The following is an 18,395-nucleotide window of genomic DNA, read 5'->3' as shown; positions in this document are numbered from 1 at the left end:
AGGATACAGAAAGTAGTGTGGCAAGCCGTGTAAGTTTATGTGATGCTGGCCAGAACTTTGAGCCAAACGAAACAGGAGACAGGGAAAGAAGGAAAGGTGACAGTCGTCAGAAAGTCTGCAAAAATCCTTGGAATGGCTAAGCAAAAACAGATTGTGTTTAAAAATTTATTTATAATTTTTTGGAACTCAGAATGTATTTTCTCATGGAAGTAGTGACTGAATGCACTTGAGTGCACGATAGTATGTGTGTTTTTAGCGCGGACGGGTCTGATCAGCAACGAAGGATGGTGAGGCAGGCAGGGACCTAGCGGGTGGGAGGGGCTGCGTGGGCTGGAGAACTGGGACCACCTCCTCAGCTTTAGTGAATAATATATTCATTAGTTGAATTATTTCTATTCCTAATTATATTCTTTCCTAATTATATTCTATTCCAGTTATATTCAGTAGTTGATTATTGCCAGATCTTCCACTTGGTCAGATCTCGGTGGAAATCTGGCTTTTGTGTGAAACCCCAATTTGTTGTTGAGGATGAATTCAAATCTTAAAAGCACTATATGGTCAGGGTGCCTGGGAGACTCCATTCAGTGTCTGACTTTGGGCTCATTTCATGACCTCATGGCTTGTGAGTTCGAGCCCTGCATCAGGCTCACTGCTGTCAGCACGGAGCCGTCTTCAGATCCTCTGTCCCCACCTCCATCCCCCACCCCCCCCCCCCCCCCCCCCAATGCTTTCTCTCAAGAATGAATAAACATTGAAAAAAAAAAAACACTATATGGGTCAACTTTAAAAAAACATTTTTTTTAATGTTTATTCATTTTTGAGAGAGAGACAGAGTGTGAGTAGGGGAGGGGCAGAGAGAGAGGGAGACACAGAATCCGAAGCAGGCTCCAGGCTCCGAGCTGTCAGCACAGAGCCCGAAGGGGGGCCAGAACCCACAAGCCACGAGATCATGACCTGAGCTGAAGTCGGACGCTTAACCGACTGAGCCACCCAGGTGCCCCAAATGTGGGTCAACTTTTGAGTTGGATAGTTCTCTGAGCTGCCAGTTTACAATTCTGATTCTAGAACAGGTGGCTTCTGCCCTTTTCAGTACAGTTACGGGAAGATCCTCTACTGGAATAGTTCTTGGACTGAGGCCCCCTTATCTCCTCATCTTTTCTTTTTTGTGACTCCTCCTGCTCTTCTCGCTACAGCCCAGACAAAGTGTGTCAGCTGTAGTAGTCACACAAGTAATTCTGACATCCAACCTAATATCCTGTGATTTTGCTTAGTGAGTTTCAGTAAATTTGTTGGGTCTCCTGCCAAACACAGCCTGCCCACTGTGGCCTTACCTGGCTCCTGTTGGCAGGATTCCTTTCTTTCATGCAGCTTAATCTCATGTCCTCTCAGCTCTTTCTAACTCCAGGAAGCCTTAAAAGAACAGATAGGGTTAGCATTTCTAAGCCTTACGCACATAACTGATTTCCTGTACTCCAGTAACTATCTATACTCTGGCTGTGGATCCCTATGATCTGTGTATCAGCATGTGCTTACCTTCATAGTGACTCTGGGAACCCGCTGATCAGTTACCCATCTGTAAAAGGAGGGGTATGACATTTATCCTCACTTTCAACAATTTCTGCTTGTCTGACTTGCCTTTTTTTTTTTTTTCTAATTGAGATAAAATCATTTTGCTGATGAGTGGACATTTGGTTGATTTTAGGTTTTTCAGTTTGTGTGTTTCTTCGGGGACTCTGTTTATTCCTCTGCTGCTTTAAAAAAAATTTTTTTTTAATGTTTATTCATTTTTGAGAAACAGAGACAGAGCATGAGCCCGGGAGGGCAGAGAGAGGGGGAGACCCAGAATCCGAAGCAGGCTCCAGGCTCCAGGCTCCGAGCTGTCAGCACAGAATCTGACATGGGGCTCGAATTCACGCACCATGAGATCATGACCTGAGCTGAAGTCAGACACTCAACTGAGTTAGCCACCCAGGTGCCCCTACTGCTTTTTAAATCACACATTAGAGTGGCACCTGGGTGGCTCAGTCAGTTAAGAGTCCGACTTCGGCTCAGGGCATGATCTCACGGTGCAGGGGTTCGAGCCCTGCATCAGGCTCTGTGCTGACCGCTCAGAGCCAGGAGCCTGTTTCGGATTCTGTGTCTCCCTCTCTCTGCCCCTCCCCTGCTCATACTCTGTGTCTCTCCCTCTCAAAAATAAACATTAAAAAAAATTAAATCACACATTAGAATGGCATAACAGATTGAAGAAAAGGCAGGGCAGGCTTAAGCCATTTCTTGACTTTAGGGCCAGGAGTTAGGTAACAGAAGTGGGAGGAGGAAAGGAATCAATATACTACTTTTCTGAAATTTTGTAGTAGGGGCATAACAGAAAGGGAGAGAGTTTAATGGTGACATGAGTAACTCCTAAGAGTAAATTCTGATTCAGTGACTCCTAAGCCTCTCTTAACCAGCGGTGGGTCAGACACCAAACGTATCAAATGGCCGTAGAATCACTCGTTCTGATCAGAAATATAAAACTGTGAACATATGAAAATTCAGATGTAAATTACTTGATACACTTGTTCACCTCCCATAAATTTTGATGATTTAAACATACCCGTACACACGGTAAGAACAACTATAATCTAACCGTGATTGACCATTTGTTTGTGCTAGCCATGGTTCTGAGCACTTGACATTCATCAGCTTGTCTAAACGTCACAGCAGTCCTCTAAGTAGACATTTTGTCATTCTGATTTTCTTTTAACTTTTTTTTTTTTTCTTTATCTTTGACAATGATTTTACTTTGGTAGAATTTGAGAATACATTTCGTTTTCATTGTATTGACTTTTATAGTTACTCTCCGTTAGTGGTCAGGTTAAACTGATTTTCAGTTTACTAAAGGAATATGAAATTTGACTTATGTCCTTTAAGATTGATACAATCTTAAGTAATAGTAGTTCAAGTGATACTTTGATGGCAAAAATCGTGAAGATGGCATTGACTGAGGTTTATTGCCTTCCCATCAGGTCTGTGTTGGCGGGGGCCTGGGGAAGAGGAGCTAGTTGGAAGTTCCAGCCCTAACTTGGTTCTGCTATGGGCACCAACTGGGGAGAATCAAATAATAAAATTTACAAACATTCCTTTCCTGTGGTATTTCCTAATCATTTCTTTATCCAATGAATTCCTCAGGGCTGTTGGGGAGTCTTGTAGACAGATTAATGGAGTTGGGAAGGAGAGTGAATTTAATAGGAAACCTATGCTTCCCGCCCTATTCAATTGCCTCTTACAAACCAGATGTGGCTGGTGCAGGTAGTATAGTGGGGAGACATCCAGAGGGAGAAATGGACACGTCTGTGCATTTCCCAATCTCTGAGTCCCTGATCCTACTCCATAGTCTGTGATTTGGGGGTCCTCCAACATTTCCAAGCTGTTGCATCTTCACATTTAATATTTTTGTGGGAAACGAATGGGACCAAAGTTTTAGGACACACGGGATGTGGTTGCTAATTTCTCTTGGAGGGATTTGCGGTGAGGGTACAACGTGGCTGGAAGGGGGTTTCTGAAACTTATGTTTCTACCTGATTTTACCTTATAGGTGAACAATTCATGTCTAAATACGTGGTTGGTGGGGATAAATCCTAACAGGGCAAAATTTAGTCCCAAAGTCCTGGTAATACAAAACAGACTAAACCATTTCGGCCCCCAAGAACACCCGGCCTCTGTCCCCTACCGTACCCTTCTGGCGAGTTTGCCGGCGTCCCAAACCATTCCCGCATGAGGTCACTCTGCCAAGTCACGTGCTCGAGCCCACAGGAACGCCACATCGCCAGCCACACCCCTCCACCCCCATCCTGTCCACGCGACCCGGCCTCTCTTTTAACTTTTTTTTAATGTTTATTCATTTTTGAGAGACAGATGAGACAGAGCGTGTGGGGGGGAGGGGCAGAGAGGGAGACACAGAATCCGAAGCAGGCTCCAGGCCCTGAGCTGTCAGCACAGAGCCGGATGCGGGGCTTGAACTCATGGACTGTGAGATCATGACCTGAGCTGAAGTCGGGTGCTTAACCTACTGAGCCACTCAGGCGCACCTGTCATTCTGATTTAAAAAAAAAAAAAAAAAAGTTATTCAAATTCTGTGAACTCTTTAAGGCCTGTGTCAATAGCTTTTGAACTTTATTGACTTCATCCCCTAGTGAGGAATGTATTTTACCTAACACATACATACATATAAATGACAGAAAACTCGATAAAGTAACATTTACCCTTACTATGAATGATGCACTCTAATGTTTTCTATTTTATTGTATTTAATCTTTTTTTAATTATTTTTTTTTAACATTTATTTATTTTTTAGACAGAGACAGAGCATGAACAGGGGAGGGGCAGAGAGAGACGGAGACACAGAATCTGAGACGGGCTCCAGGCTCCGAGCTGTCAGCACAGAGCCTGACTCGGGGCTCGAACTCACGGACTGTGAGATCATGACCTGAGCCGAAGTCGGACGCTTAACTGACTGAGCCATGCAGGTGCCCCTTTAATTTTTTTTTTTAAGCTGGTTTGGGCCAACCAGATCGGTAGCAGGATTCATGGATGGTTGTGGCTTACAGTTTGACAAAAGTGCTGTGCCGTACTGCTCCCTGTGTGTGCACTGGGCAGACATAGGCCACTCAGATACACAGAATTTTTTGTTTAATACTAACCAGAGTAAAAAGTGCTGTACTTCATTTATAGATTTAAAGTAATCTCTGGGGGAGCCTGGGTGGCTCAGTGGGTTAAGTGTCTGACTCTTGGTTTCAGCTCAGGCCATGATCTTACGGTTCCTAAGTTCAAGCCCTGCATGGGGCTCCAAGCTGACAACGCAGAGCCTGCTTGGGATTCTCTCTCTCACCTTCTTTCTCTGCCCCTCCCCTGCTTGTGCTCTCGCTTGCTCGCTCTCAAAATAAATAAAAACTTTAAAAAAAACAACAATAATCTCTGCTGTAAAGGTTAGCAGCAAATTATCAAATGACCTTAAAATAATAATGTTGGTGAAAAAGTCACAGCAACTCAGGTTTGGAGAGACTGTAAATATCACGGCACCCGGGCCTATATTGTGCCTTAATCCTCTCTGTAACTTTGTTTTAGTCTGTGTTTGCAACACTACCACCAGGGAGGGGGCAGTTCTGTTTTCTGGAGAGCCCACTCCACCTTTTTGGTGGCTGGCGGAAGAAAGTCCTTTCACGGATTGGGCTGAACTCTATCTCCCTTTAGCTTCTTTTTCTTCACTCTCAGCATATGCCTTGTATGAACCTTTGAGACGTTTGACAAAAACTCTCGAGTGCTTGCTTTGCAAAATGGAGTCCCCGAAGGCAATAGCCATCACAGACACTTCAACCTCTTGGTAACCCATGTCGTGCCGATCTTGCCGAAACAGGACCTGATGCACTGCACAGCGTTTGCAACTGCAGACGAGTATCATCTTGGAACTCTCTCTCAAGATCTGGCCTCCCACGGATATGTTGAAGTAACAAGCTTGCCTAGAGGTACATCTTGAACCTGGGCCAAATATGTTAAAATGTATCAGAAAATAGTTTTCCTGTGATACATCGTAAATATTCATTTGTTTACGCTCCATTTTCTATTTAAAGGATCTATCACAAAAAATGATGTTGAATCTCTTTATACAAATGACAAAGATAAGAAACTAAAATGTATTTACAGAGAACTTTTAGTTCTCAGATTAAAATCAGTGTGATTTTTTAAGATTTACTTATAGGATCACTGTGACTTGGGATAATCAAAGGCCATGCACTTCATTTCTGTCGCATAAAAAAGTTGTTTTATTCTTACAGAAAGGCCATACAATTGATAGAAATAATTAGGGAGAGCCTTTAAAGAAAAATTTACCAGTATAATTCAGTACTTTCAAACTAACAAAATTAGCTAAAAGAGGAATACAAATCATATTAAAAAAGAGAATCAAAATAAACTTAACAGGATTTTAGGATAGTATCCCGAAAGATTCTTGAAAAAAAAAAAATAGCCTGTTTTATAGTAAAAAATAAGTAACTTAAAACACTCTGATGGAAGTTCATAAATTTACCACAAAGAAGCAATAATAGGTTGAAAACCTCCCTGCTACATAGAAGATTCTTCAAAGAGTCATTGACCCCATAAGAAACACTTGAAATGCCACTGTGCTCTTCTTTGGTGATCGGAACAGACTCTTTGTGCTGTTTGATGGCAGAAACAAACATAATTGGGGAAAACAGAGCTCTGTCCGGAGCCCCGAAGATAAAAAATTTTCCAGGTGTATCCTTGGCTGATCCCAAAAGTTGTCAGCAGGGTGACCTGTGCATTGCACTGTGGGGGACTTCTTGTCCCAGTCCTGTGCCCTGGGTCTTTTCCATTGCATTTATGTTGCTCTTGGCTACGTAGGTGAACTTTGCCCTCTGGAGGATATAGTGCTTAGGGATGTTAGAGCTGACCCAAAAAAGGTAGTTTGGATTTGGTCTTTAATCCGAACACCCCATTCCCCAACCTCTACCAGGAGCTCTGAAGCTTTGTGGGTCCTAATTTTAAGTTAAGAAATTATATATAACTTTTTACATATAGGAGTGTACTTATTAATTGATACATTAAAATATGTTTATAATTTATGTTATAGAATATTTGTATACTTAGAAATATTAAGTGTACTAATATATACTTATTGATAACATGTATATTAACATATATTTAATAATACGTACAAGGTTAAAATACTTAGCTATAGGTGGCGGTGGCTACAGTGGTCGTTCTCATGGTTAACTCTGAGCCCACATTTTGAAACGGTCATTATCTTTGTGTCTATACGTTTTCTGTTGTCCCACATTTCACATGATTTAAATCCATCAAAATGAGTACTTTGAGAATATTAAAATCATATTAATAACATCATATTTAAAGGAAGAGAATTTTGTAAACAATGTAATTCCTGAAACTTGGTTGTATTGAAACTAAGACTTCAATAATTATTAACTGGACTAATGATTACTGAGTGAAAATGGTTGTCAGTGAGTGGTTTTAAATAGTACTAATAATAGTGCCTCAGGTGTTTTGTAAAAGTAATTTTTTATGGTCTTTTCCTTTTCACATATTAAATATTTTCAGAAACCTAAAAAAGATGGGCAGAATGTTATAGAACACTCAATGGCTTATGAAGGAATGATCATACGTACTTTATTAAAAGTTTCTAGGTGACTCATAAACCTTGGGTCACTTTATGGTGGTAGCTTTTCACTCATTTATTTTATATGACAGATGCAGCAAATATTTTGGTGATGGGTGTGGAACATTCTGCGAAAGAAGGTGATCCTGGAACAATATTCTTCTTCAGGTAAGACAAGAGAACAGCTCTACTGGGAGATGGGCTTGTGGGCAGACACTGGTCTTTAAACTTGAGGATGCACCTCCTCCCTTATTAGTAAATGCGTTCAAAATTTACCTGTGATTTAAACTTCTCCTTTAATTGTTATTTCATCTAGGAGACTTTGTCAGCTTTAGGAATTTTCTGGTGAAGTCTCTTATGAAACAGTTTTTTCATGGCTTGCCTTTGTCTGTAAATCTGGATTTTTGCTCACTAAGAATACAGAGAAGTACCTTGCCTTCCATTCATCTTCAGTGCCCCTTATCAGACTCATGCTACTACTCTGCTGTCTTTTCTTCTTTTTTCCTCCTTCTGTAGCTCTTTGGTTAAAGTTTTAGACCACCTTACCTCTCCAGAGACTTTAGCCTGGGACCCTGACTCACGTATAGTTATTCATTTTATTTAAAGGGTTTTTTTTTCTTTTTTTTAATATTTACTTATTTTTGAGACAGAGAGCATGAGCAGGGAAGGGGCAGAGAGAGAGAGAGGGAGACACAGAATGTGAAGCAGGCTCCAGACTCAGAGCTGTCAGCACAGAGCCTGACGTGGGGCTCAAACTCATGGACCATGAGATTATGACCTGAGCTGAAGTCGGACACTCAACCCACTGAGCCACCCAGGTGCCGCTTAAAGGTTGTTTTAATACCAAATTGTCCAGAGTTGCTGAGTGAGAATGGTTATGATAATAGGAACCACTGAAAATAATTTCATATTATCCCCACAGCTCTTAAAGAAGGTCTGTTATTCTCATTTTGCAGCTGAGGAAACTGAGGGTGAGAGGGATTAAGGGGATTACCCACAGTCATGGGACTGTTCTGTGTAGAACAGAAACACAAGGAACATCTATAAGAACCCAAACTTTGATGAAATGTCTGTGATACCAGTCTTCGTAGTTGGTAACTGGAGCTCCAGCTTGGTTCCTGTCAATGCCTTACCTTCCTTCTTTTTTTTTTTTTAGTTTTTTTTAATCTTTATTTATTTTTGAGAGAGAGAGAGCATGTGAGCAGAGAGGAGCAGAGAGAGAGGGAGACACAGAATCCGAAGCAGGCTCCAGGCTCCAAGCTGTCAGCACAGAGCCCGATGTGGGGCTCAAACCCATGAACTGTGAGATCACGACCTGACCCAAAGTCAGACGTTTAACCGACTGAGCCACCCAGGTGCCCCTTTACCTTCCTTTTTTATGTATGTTTAAGTTATCTCTACACCCATCATTCAGCTTGAACTTAACTCCGAGACCAAGAGTCGTGCATTCTACTGACTGAGCCAGCCAGGTGGCTGAACCTTACCTTCCTTTATTAAGTAACTTAGGAGATAATCAAGAGTTCAACATTTGGTCCAAGTAGAATAGCATCCCCTTTGACTCAGGTGAGGAATTTGGTTGTCTGAGGGCCTCTAGATCGGCACCATCCAGTGGAAATACAATGCAAGCCACAAATGCAAGCCCCGTATGTAATGATACATTTTCTAGTAGCCACATGTTTAAAAGTTGAAAAAAAAAAGATTTACTTTTGAACACCGGTAACAATATATATTGTGCAAAATTAATTTTAATAATGTATTTTATTTAACCCAGCATGTGTACAATGCTGTCATTTCAGCATGTAATCAGTCAGTAATTAATGAGATTTTTACACTCTTCATACTAAGCCTTTGAAACCCAGTGTGTGTTGTACATTTCCAGCATCTCTCAGCGTGGACCGGGCACATTTCAAGTGCTCAGTAGCTCGCATGGCCTGAGACCGCACCGCACAGCACAGCTCCAAAAGAGGGGCGCTCTTCCCAGCCCCTCTCATCTGCCTGGAGGGGCTGCTCTGAACTGCTAATACTCTGGCTGTGGCTTAAGGGGCAATCGCATCCACCTTCTGTCCCCTCCACCGGCTGGTGGCCGCAGCTTGCTGCCCGACCCCCTGCCTGCCATCTCACCCCACCGCCAGTCTGTGGGCAGGATCGTTTTTTCTCATCACTACACTCTCCTGCCAGAAATTCTGCAGAGCTTGACCAGACTCCTATCATGGCACAAGATTGGCTCCTCCCTGCCTCTCCGACCTGATTGCCCAGTACTTGCCCATGTCCACAACCGCACTGCAGACAACTAGCTGTTTGTTCTGAGATGTTGCCCTGCTCCCTCACGCCTTCTGCCTGAGCCCAGGGTGTTCCCTCGGCCATATCGCCGCTTCTCGTTTGCTCCTTCGGCTAGCCCTGCTCATCCGTGGGAACTGTGTCCTCCCGTGTACGTCTCAGCGCGTGCCCTGCATACCTCTCAGGGCACTCACCACGTGGGGCTGCAGCTGGAGGCCTGTCGGTCGGCCTTTTCTAAGTTGGGAGTTCCGTGAGGGTAGGAACCAGACCATACTCATCTTGGTATCCCAGATGCTAAGCCCAGACACACACATAGGCTAAGCACTTCGCTTAAGAAGTACTTGAAGAATGAGGGGTGCCTGGGTGGCTCAGTCGGCTGGGTGATTTCGGCTCAGGGCATGATCTCACAGTTCGTGGGACCAAGTCCCACATCGGGCTCTGGGCTGACGGCATGGAGCCTGCTTGGGATTCTCTCTTTCCTCTCTCTCTGCCCCTCTCCTGTCATGCACACACATGCACGCTCTCTCAAAATAAACAAAAAAATATTCTCTTAAATTAGAAAAAAAAAAAGGAAATGTTTGAAGAATGGTAGGAAGCCACCATATTTTTACCTGCCTTTCAATTCCACCTTTCCTTCCTCCAGGAAGAAAAGAGCCATACCTTTCTCTCTCTCTCTCTTGCTCTCACTCTGGCTCTCTTTTTATTTACTACCAAAAATAGCTCAGTGTGTCAGACTTCAGGAATCGAAACAAGTTAGACCTTAAATTCTTTCAAAGCCAGAACTAGGTCCAGAGGCCTCCTGTGGCTTCACTGTTGTCCAAGTGCTGTAAGGATGGGTGGCATTATTCTGTGGGCACTCTTAGCCATCTTTGGCTTTAATTTATATCAGTCTCTTCATTCCACAACTATTAAAAGCATGATCCTTTATTCTTTTCCTATAGCAGAATCTGCCTAATGAGAGCTAAGACGGGTCTCAAAAATTTCCTTATTCTGATTTCTGTACATCAGAATTGAACCAGGTATGAAACAGTTCAGATCCATGAAATTATATAGTATTAAAATAAGAGTTATTTATTCTGCAAACCATGTGAGAAATCATGAATTTGGGGGAGCTCAGGTTGTATCAGAAGCTCAATAATAGCTCTTTTGTTTTAGCAAATCATCTAGGGACCATAATGTCAAATAAGTAATCACATTTGTAAAAATTGCCTTTGGGATATATTCTAGAAGCTACCTAAGCATGGCTTTACGTATGGCCTTAACGTATTCCACTGTTAACTTAATTGATTCTTTTATTCTTTTAAATCAGAGAAGGAGCTGCTGTGTTCTGGAATGTGAAAGACAAAACTGTAAGTATATATAAAGTATAAAAGTGTAAAATTTTTTCTGAGAAAAAAATTGTTAATTGTTAATTGTAATTGTTAATTGTCAGTAATCTGAGCCACTGGAAGATAAATTAACAGAAAATCCACAGCTTACTTGCTCTGCATTATGTGATTGATGCTAGCACATTTGTCTTCTAAAATGATTATATTTTGGCTTATAAGTTTCCTCCATTTTCCATCCTCTGGGCTTATAGTAATTTGTGAAGAATTAGAACAGCCTAGCTACAACGCAGACAGAAAGAAGTTAGTTACACTTTGTACATGATAATCTACAAAGTGAATCACAGTTCACTGGCATTTGACTGCACTAAGGTCTTACCTCAGATCAAGTTTTCTAGAACTTTCTCACTCACAGGAAACAGTTTCTTCATTATCTCGATCACAGTTTGTTTACTATAACCTTCTTAGAGGTAGTTTGATAATACAGATCAAAGCTTTATATTTAACTCAACAAAGTTTTACATTTAGAATGTTATCCAGAGGAAGTAATTGCATTTATGCACGATAAGTGATGTACAGAAATGTTCATCGGCGTTCTGTTTACAGTAGCAAAATGAGAAATAACCGAAGTACGTAATGGTAGGAAGTTTGTCAGATACCTCCCTGGGTGATACCGCAGTTCTTAAAAATTATGTAGAAAAATATCTGTTCCTAGGAAATTGCCTAATTAAATTTAAGAAGCAGATTATAAAATATAACCATTATAATATCAGGGCTAGTTAAAAAAAAAATATGCCTCATAAAATCCCACTTTTACTAAAAGGAAATACACCCCCACTAAACACACACACACACACACACACACACACACACACACACACACGGCGGTGGTAAGGTGGGGTTTCCTGAAGAAAAGGAAATATAAATGACTAATAAATATAAGAAAAATTGGCTGTTTGAAGTGGCAGAAATGTAAAAGGCTGGTAATACCCAGTATTTTTTAAGAATGCTCTGCTGAGGACACCTGGGTGGCTCAGTCGGTTAAGTATCTGACTCTTGATCTCAGCTCAGGTCTTGACCTCCGGATCATGAGTTTAAGTCCCACTTTGGGCTCTGTGCTGGGCATGAAGCTTATTTAAAAAAAAAAAAAAAAAAAAAAAATGTTTTCTTAAATGTTTAGATTCTAAAATTGGAAAAACCGTTTTAGAGAGCAGTTTAGCAACATTTATCAAAATAGTAAGTGTGCATGTCTTTTGATCTAGCAATTCCTGAGGACATACCCCCATCAGACCACAAAGATACATAAGGGTGGTGCATTTGCAACCTTGTAATAGTGTCTCAAGAGTAGGAATAATCTGTGGAGGGACATTGAGGAAGGTTAAATAAATTGCGGTTTCTGCATTAAGGAGAGTAGCATTGAACATGTTTACATGCATAGTATGATCTAATTTTATATAAAAAAAACACATATTTTTAAAAGTCTGGAAGGATATGCAGCAAATTAGGGTTTTCTTTGGGGATTAAGAATTCAGGAGAGCAGAGAGAGATTATTACTTTATACCTTTATGTTGTTTAAATTTTTATAAGTATGGGACTTACACATTTTTTTTTTTCAACGTTTTTTTTTATTTATTTTTGAGACAGAGACAGAGCATGAACGGGGGAGGGGCAGAGAGAGAGGGAGACACAGAATCGGAAACAGGCTCCAGGCTCCGAGCCATCAGCCCAGAGCCTGACGCGGGGCTCGAACTCACGGACCGTGAGATCGTGACCTGGCTGAAGTCGGACGCTTAACCGACTGCGCCACCCAGGCGCCCCGGGACTTACACATTTTTAAAAAGATTTCACAGATACAAACCATAAAACTCGTGGTTTTCTTTCGGTTGTGGAACGTGATAATTTTAATTTTCTTTATGCTAATGTGTTTTCTAAATGTGAAGACAAGTTAATATTCCAATGAGTTTAATATCACAACAAATTTGCCTTTTCCTTAAAAACTAATCAGAAGAGCTTTGCACAGTGGCAGTGAGTGGCCAGTGAGGTTTATCCGAGGCATGATTATTGCTAAGTAAAAACTAAACAGAAGAAATGTCACCAAACGTAATGACAAATGTCATAACCCTTAACACTATGACACAGTTTTGTACGGAGAGAATCGGGTATAATTTCAGGTTACTTACTTTTCATTTTCTTCTAGATGAAGCATGTGATGCAAGTCTTAGAAAAACATGAAATCCAGCCCTATGAAATCGCACTGGTGCACTGGGAGAATGAAGAGCTTAACTACATCAAAACAGAGTGAGCAACATTTTATCACGTTTACAAAAAGGCCACTTGGAATTACTAGACTGGAAGCAGTGGAGACAAGAAACAACTTACACATTTGGAGACTCATTTTAAGAAAAAAAGTTACTGGTACAGATACAAAGCCTAAACGATATAATAAATATTCGTAGGTAAACATAATTTTTTTTTTTAATGTTTATTTATTTTTGAGACAGAGAGAGACAGAGCACGAACAGGTGAGGAGCAGAGAGAGAGGGAGACACAGAATCTGAAACAGGCTTCAGGCTCTGAGCCGTCAGCACAGAGCCCGACGCGGGGCTCGAACTCACGGACCGTGAGATCATGACCTGAGCCGACGTCGGACGCTTAACCGACCAAGCCACCCAGGCGCCCCCATAATTTTTTTAACTTGTCAGGCTACACGTAGTGGAGGGGCGCCGAGGTGGCCCAGTTGGTTAAGCGTCCGACGTCAGCTCAGGTCATGATCTCACGGTTCGTGGGTTCGAGCCCTGTGTCCGGCTCTGTGCTGTCAGCTCGGAGCCTGGAGCCTGCTTCGGATTCTGTGCCTTCTTCTCTCTCTGCCCCTCCCCTGCTTGTGCTCTGTCTCTCTGTCTCTCAGAAATAAATATTTAAAAAAAAACAAAAACAAAAACAAGTGGATAGCATAACCTTCCTCAGAAGTACTATGCCTTCATCAGAAAGAACCTATGAGGTTATTATAGTAAAGGTCCTCATGAGTAAGTCCATTTTTTTCCCTGTTGGTTTTGAGTTTGGACGAGGGTGTGAATTAAGAGAATTACTTATAGAGATGGGGGTGTCTGCAGGAGGTGGGGGCCTGACAGCATCCTCAGAGAAGATGAGTGGGTAGGCAATGTACCAGCTGATTTTCCTGTCTCAGCAAGCAGGGAAACATGAAAAGATGTCAGAACAGAGAAAAAGGCTGTGTGAACAGGATTGAAAGGCCTGGAGTTACCTGTCTAGTGGAATATGGAGAAAGAATCCTGTGTATTAGAGGAAGCGATGAAAGCAGAGCTTTAGGAAAATTGGAAGAGACACCAGCAAGCGTTAGAAAGACCAGATGGGATCAGAGCTAAGTAATAATAGCCGGCAAAGGTGAACTACTCGCCCTGTGCCCAGCGCTGTTCTAAGTGCTTTCCACGCTTCCTTTCATGTATCCTGACAAAAACCCTCCAAATGACGTTAACTAGTTTTTGGGACGAGGTTCAGAGATGTTTTGTCCTGCCCAAGGGCACCGGACCAGTGAGTGAGGGCCTGGGCCCAGAGTGGACGCACTTGAAAGTGAGGACGTGAACCTGAGAGACACAACAGACGAAGAACTAATTGAATTTTATTAATTTTATTTTTATTTATTTTTTTTTTTTAATTTTTTTAACCTTTATTGATTTTTTTTGAGACAGAGAGAGAGAGAGCATGAACGGGGGAGGTTCAGAGAGAGATGGAGACACAGAATCTGAAACAGGCTCCAGGCTCTGAGCCGTCAGCACAGAGCCCGACCTGGGGCTCGAACTCACCGACTGTGAGATCGTGACCTGAGCTGAAGTCAGACACACAACCGACTGAGCCACCGAGGAGCCCTAGAATTTTGTTAATTTGAGGGGCGCCTGGGTGACTCAGTTGCGTGTCCGACTTCAGCTCAGGTCATGATCTCAGGGTTCAAGAGTTCAGGCCCCACTTCGGGCCATCAGGCTCTATGCTGACGGCTCAGACCCTGGAGCCTGCTTTGGGTTCTGTGTCTCCCTCTCTGTGCCCTTCCCCGACTTGGGCGCGTGCACGTGTGTGCGCTCATGTGTTCTCTCTCTGAAATAAACATTAAAAATTTTTAAAGGGTTGTATTAATTTTTATTGTTAAGCACTCGGTCTTGTGGTTCCCACGAACTTCCCTTCTGTGCTCTACTTCCCTACCAAACCGTTCCTTACTAGGCACCGACAGACGTGTGTGCCCCTGTGCGCGCACGCGCACACGCACACACACACGCACACGTGTGCACGGGTGTTACCTTACGGTCTGCGGAGGAGTGAAATCCCCAACTGGGATCTCTTTGGATCCCAGATTCCGTAATTGGGTTTTGTCAACAAGTTGTTTGGTGAGTCCTGCCAGTGATTCCAGCTCTTGGCTGCCTTGTGCGGTGCTGTGACGTTGGCCGAGCTCCTTCATTAAAGCATCCTTTCGACTCTGCTTTCTTGTCTTTTCTTTCTCCCTCCACCTGAGCTTGTCAGCAGATTCTGCCTCGCTGCCCTCCCGTCAGGCCTCCTTGTCCACCGCTTTGTCTGTCTCTTGCCTCCCATCCTCTGTGATGGTTTACCCTCTTCTTTCCCTGTTTGCTTGTGACGCGTATGTTCCCAAATTCCCACCCTTTCGTCACTCCCCAGCCCCCCCAAAATCCTCACATGTAACCTCAGGTTTTCACCGCTTCCCCATCTCCCTCGCCCTTCCCACCCTGTCAGTGTGATTTTAGATCACAGTCTGTGTGTATGAGCAGCCTTTTATCAGTTAGCAATTTATTGTGATCATTGCATTCCCTTTCTACGAAATATCAAAACATGCTTGCTGATTTTTGCTCTGTGGACTTCATATAAATGAACCATTCTCCTATTGAACGTTTTTTTTTTTTTCCTAGTTTTTTACTGTTAAACATTTAACCATAAAAGTTTTTCGTACACAGATCTTCCTTTGCATTTTTTATTATTTCCTTAGGATAAATTCCTAGAAATGGAATTACTTGGATCAAAGGATATAAGAACATTTATAAGACTCTTGGTTTAAATTGCCAAAATGACCTCTAGAAAGAGTGTAAAGTGACTTTTTCAAAATAAAAAAATTGAAGAAGAAAGAATGAAAAAAAATTAAAGTGCTTTTTAAGATTTATACCTTTTTTTTTTCTTTAATTTTCTTCTCACAGGGGACACTCAAAACTTCATAGAGGGGAAATCAGGTTAAATTCGGAGCTAGATTTAGATGACGCCATTCTAGAGAAATTTGCTTTCTCAAATGCTCTTTGTCTTTCAGGTAAGTTATTGCTACTTATCCGAGAATATGTTGCATAGTTTTCATTTCATCAAAGGAAGCTTAACCATTTAGTAAGGATTTAGGCATGTTTCACAGAACACTCGGCAGAGCTTTAGCATTTCTTTTCCTTCCAAGAGAAAAGAACGTATAGTACATAGGGAACAGAGTATCTGCTGAGGCTACTCATTCTTTATTAATTCTTTCAATAAAGCTTGCCCTGTCCAAAAATATTTTTTGTGGTATTGTTTTTCCCTTTGCGTCCCTCTCTTCTTCTATGTGGTCGTTACTCTCAGGTTGTCTGTAATCCGGGCAGAGAAAGCCTGCTGTGACTGGGCGCAGGCCTCTGTAGAAAAGTGCACCCAGTTCCTCACGGGAGTGGGACAGAGAGCCACAGTGGCTCTCAGTTTTTTCTGGAAGATCCATGCACCTGAATAAAACTAGAAGTTCTCTGAGAGATTTGCAGCCATGCCTGGCATGGCCTGTCCACCGCTGTGGCTGGCTTGGCCTGTCCACTGCTCCCGGAGTCTTCGGGGACTCGTGAGCTTTACACACTGCCCCGAGAAGAGTAGGGGGCCCGCAGGATGGCCAGGAAGGCCTGGGTCCTGCCCCCTCTGCACAGCCACACTTCCCTTCAGGGTGGACCTCCTAGTCCTGGGTTTCTGAGATCCAGTGTTAGAAAGTCAGGAATTCTGCCAGGTGTCACTTTGGTCTGCCAGCATGGCAGAGCGCTCAGTGCTCCCCTGTATGATGGTAACTATTCTTAAGTTTCAGTGTCACATTGTTAACACATGTGCTTCTTAAACTTGGCTGCAATGGTGGTACAGGTCCTGTGCAATTCATTATGCGTTTTGTAGAAATAGGAGTATGATGATAAAAAAAAAGTTTCATTGTTATTTTTTTCCCCAGTGAAACTGGCTATTTGGGAGGCATCACTGGACAAATTTGTTGAGTCTATTCAGTCAATTCCAGAGGTAATTATATCAATGTTATGATTGTTTTCAAGGATTGATTTCTGTTTGGGAAAAATACAAATTTCCCACCCAACAATATATTTAGGAGTACAATAAAGTAGTAACAAACACTAGAAAACCTACACTGAATTTAAGCAAAAACAGAACACTCATTACATATAAAATAAAAAAATTTTATGCTGTTTTTTTTGTTTTTTGTCTTTTGTTTTTGTTTTTACTTTTTAAAACTTAAAAGTCTAATTACTTTCTTCTGATGGTGTAGTAATTTTAATGTAACTGTGTTTTTTGAGAAGTGAGCTCTGACCCCTCTAAGGAGTAGGATTATGACCAGTTTTCTTGATTGAAAAGTGTTTTGCTGAATTATGAGACAAATAGTGGCTTGAAAAATACGTGTAAAGTTATATCAAAGTACACTAACACTCATGTTTACTGTGATTTTGTTTTTTACTTGAATGAATAATTGAATTATTCTTAGGGTAAGAGGCCCTGCTTTCTCAGTAAGAGGTTAGGAATGTAGATCCTAGAGGTGGGACAAGGGAGTGTAAAATTTCTACTTAATAAGATTTTGAAATTTCAAAGAGAAATGATTGAGAGTGGCATCCAAGACAGTCATTTACGTGGAGTCAGTGACTGCTTTAGAATGTGCTGTTTGGTCCTTGTTGGAGAGATATACATGTATGTACGAATGTATTTTTTTCCCTCCCAAATAGGCTTTAAAAGCTGGGAAGAAAGTGAAACTATCTCATCAAGAAGTTATGCAGAAAATGGGTGAACTCTTTGCCCTGAGGTAGAATTTTCTCTGTAAATAAAGTAATTTATGTATTTAACAGTCTGAAGGAAACACTCCTGTAATTGTAGAATAAAAAGCAACCACGTACCCTTATGGGAATTGCAGCTATATTTATCTCCTGGATAAATAAGCAGGCAGAACCCTCCCGGTCAGGAGCCCTGGGGCTACATCAGGGACCGCACTGCATGAGGTTCTGCATGTGCACAGAGATCCTGATCCATCCACAGTCAACCTGCGTACGGGGCACAGGAGATGTTCTCTGTAGGGAGAAAGGCATATTCTAGAATTTGGGTGACAGGAATTCTCAGGAAAACCATCTTACTGCATCTAGAGAGCATAACGCTAAGCAAACTAAAGCTAGTCAGAGAAAGACAAATACCGTATGATTTCACTCATTTGTGGAATTTAGGAGACAAAACAAATGAACAGAGGACAGAAAGACACAAACCAAAAAACAGACTCTAACTGTAGAGAACAGATGGTTGCCAGAGAGGAGCTGGGTGAGGGGATTGAGAGTACACTTACGATGAGCGCAGAGCAACGTATA

General features: G+C 42.0%; 1 protein-coding gene across 1 annotated transcript in view; it reads left to right on the top strand.

Annotated features, from left to right (window-relative positions):
- Positions 1-18,395, top strand: part of RMND1 (required for meiotic nuclear division 1 homolog) — a 45,812-nt gene that overhangs the window by 11,123 nt on the left and 16,294 nt on the right. Inside the window, exons 3-9 of the mRNA XM_049653059.1 lie at positions 5,396-5,504; positions 7,264-7,339; positions 10,758-10,797; positions 12,971-13,071; positions 15,981-16,087; positions 16,994-17,058; positions 17,769-17,845. Of these exons, the coding sequence (XP_049509016.1) occupies positions 5,396-5,504; positions 7,264-7,339; positions 10,758-10,797; positions 12,971-13,071; positions 15,981-16,087; positions 16,994-17,058; positions 17,769-17,845 (575 nt within the window). The remainder of the gene's footprint in view (positions 1-5,395; positions 5,505-7,263; positions 7,340-10,757; positions 10,798-12,970; positions 13,072-15,980; positions 16,088-16,993; positions 17,059-17,768; positions 17,846-18,395) is intronic.

The sequence above is a fragment of the Panthera uncia genome (assembly GCF_023721935.1).
Source record: "Panthera uncia isolate 11264 chromosome B2 unlocalized genomic scaffold, Puncia_PCG_1.0 HiC_scaffold_24, whole genome shotgun sequence".
Taxonomy (NCBI): domain Eukaryota; kingdom Metazoa; phylum Chordata; class Mammalia; order Carnivora; family Felidae; genus Panthera; species Panthera uncia.
This window is presented reverse-complemented; position numbering and strand designations above follow the sequence as displayed.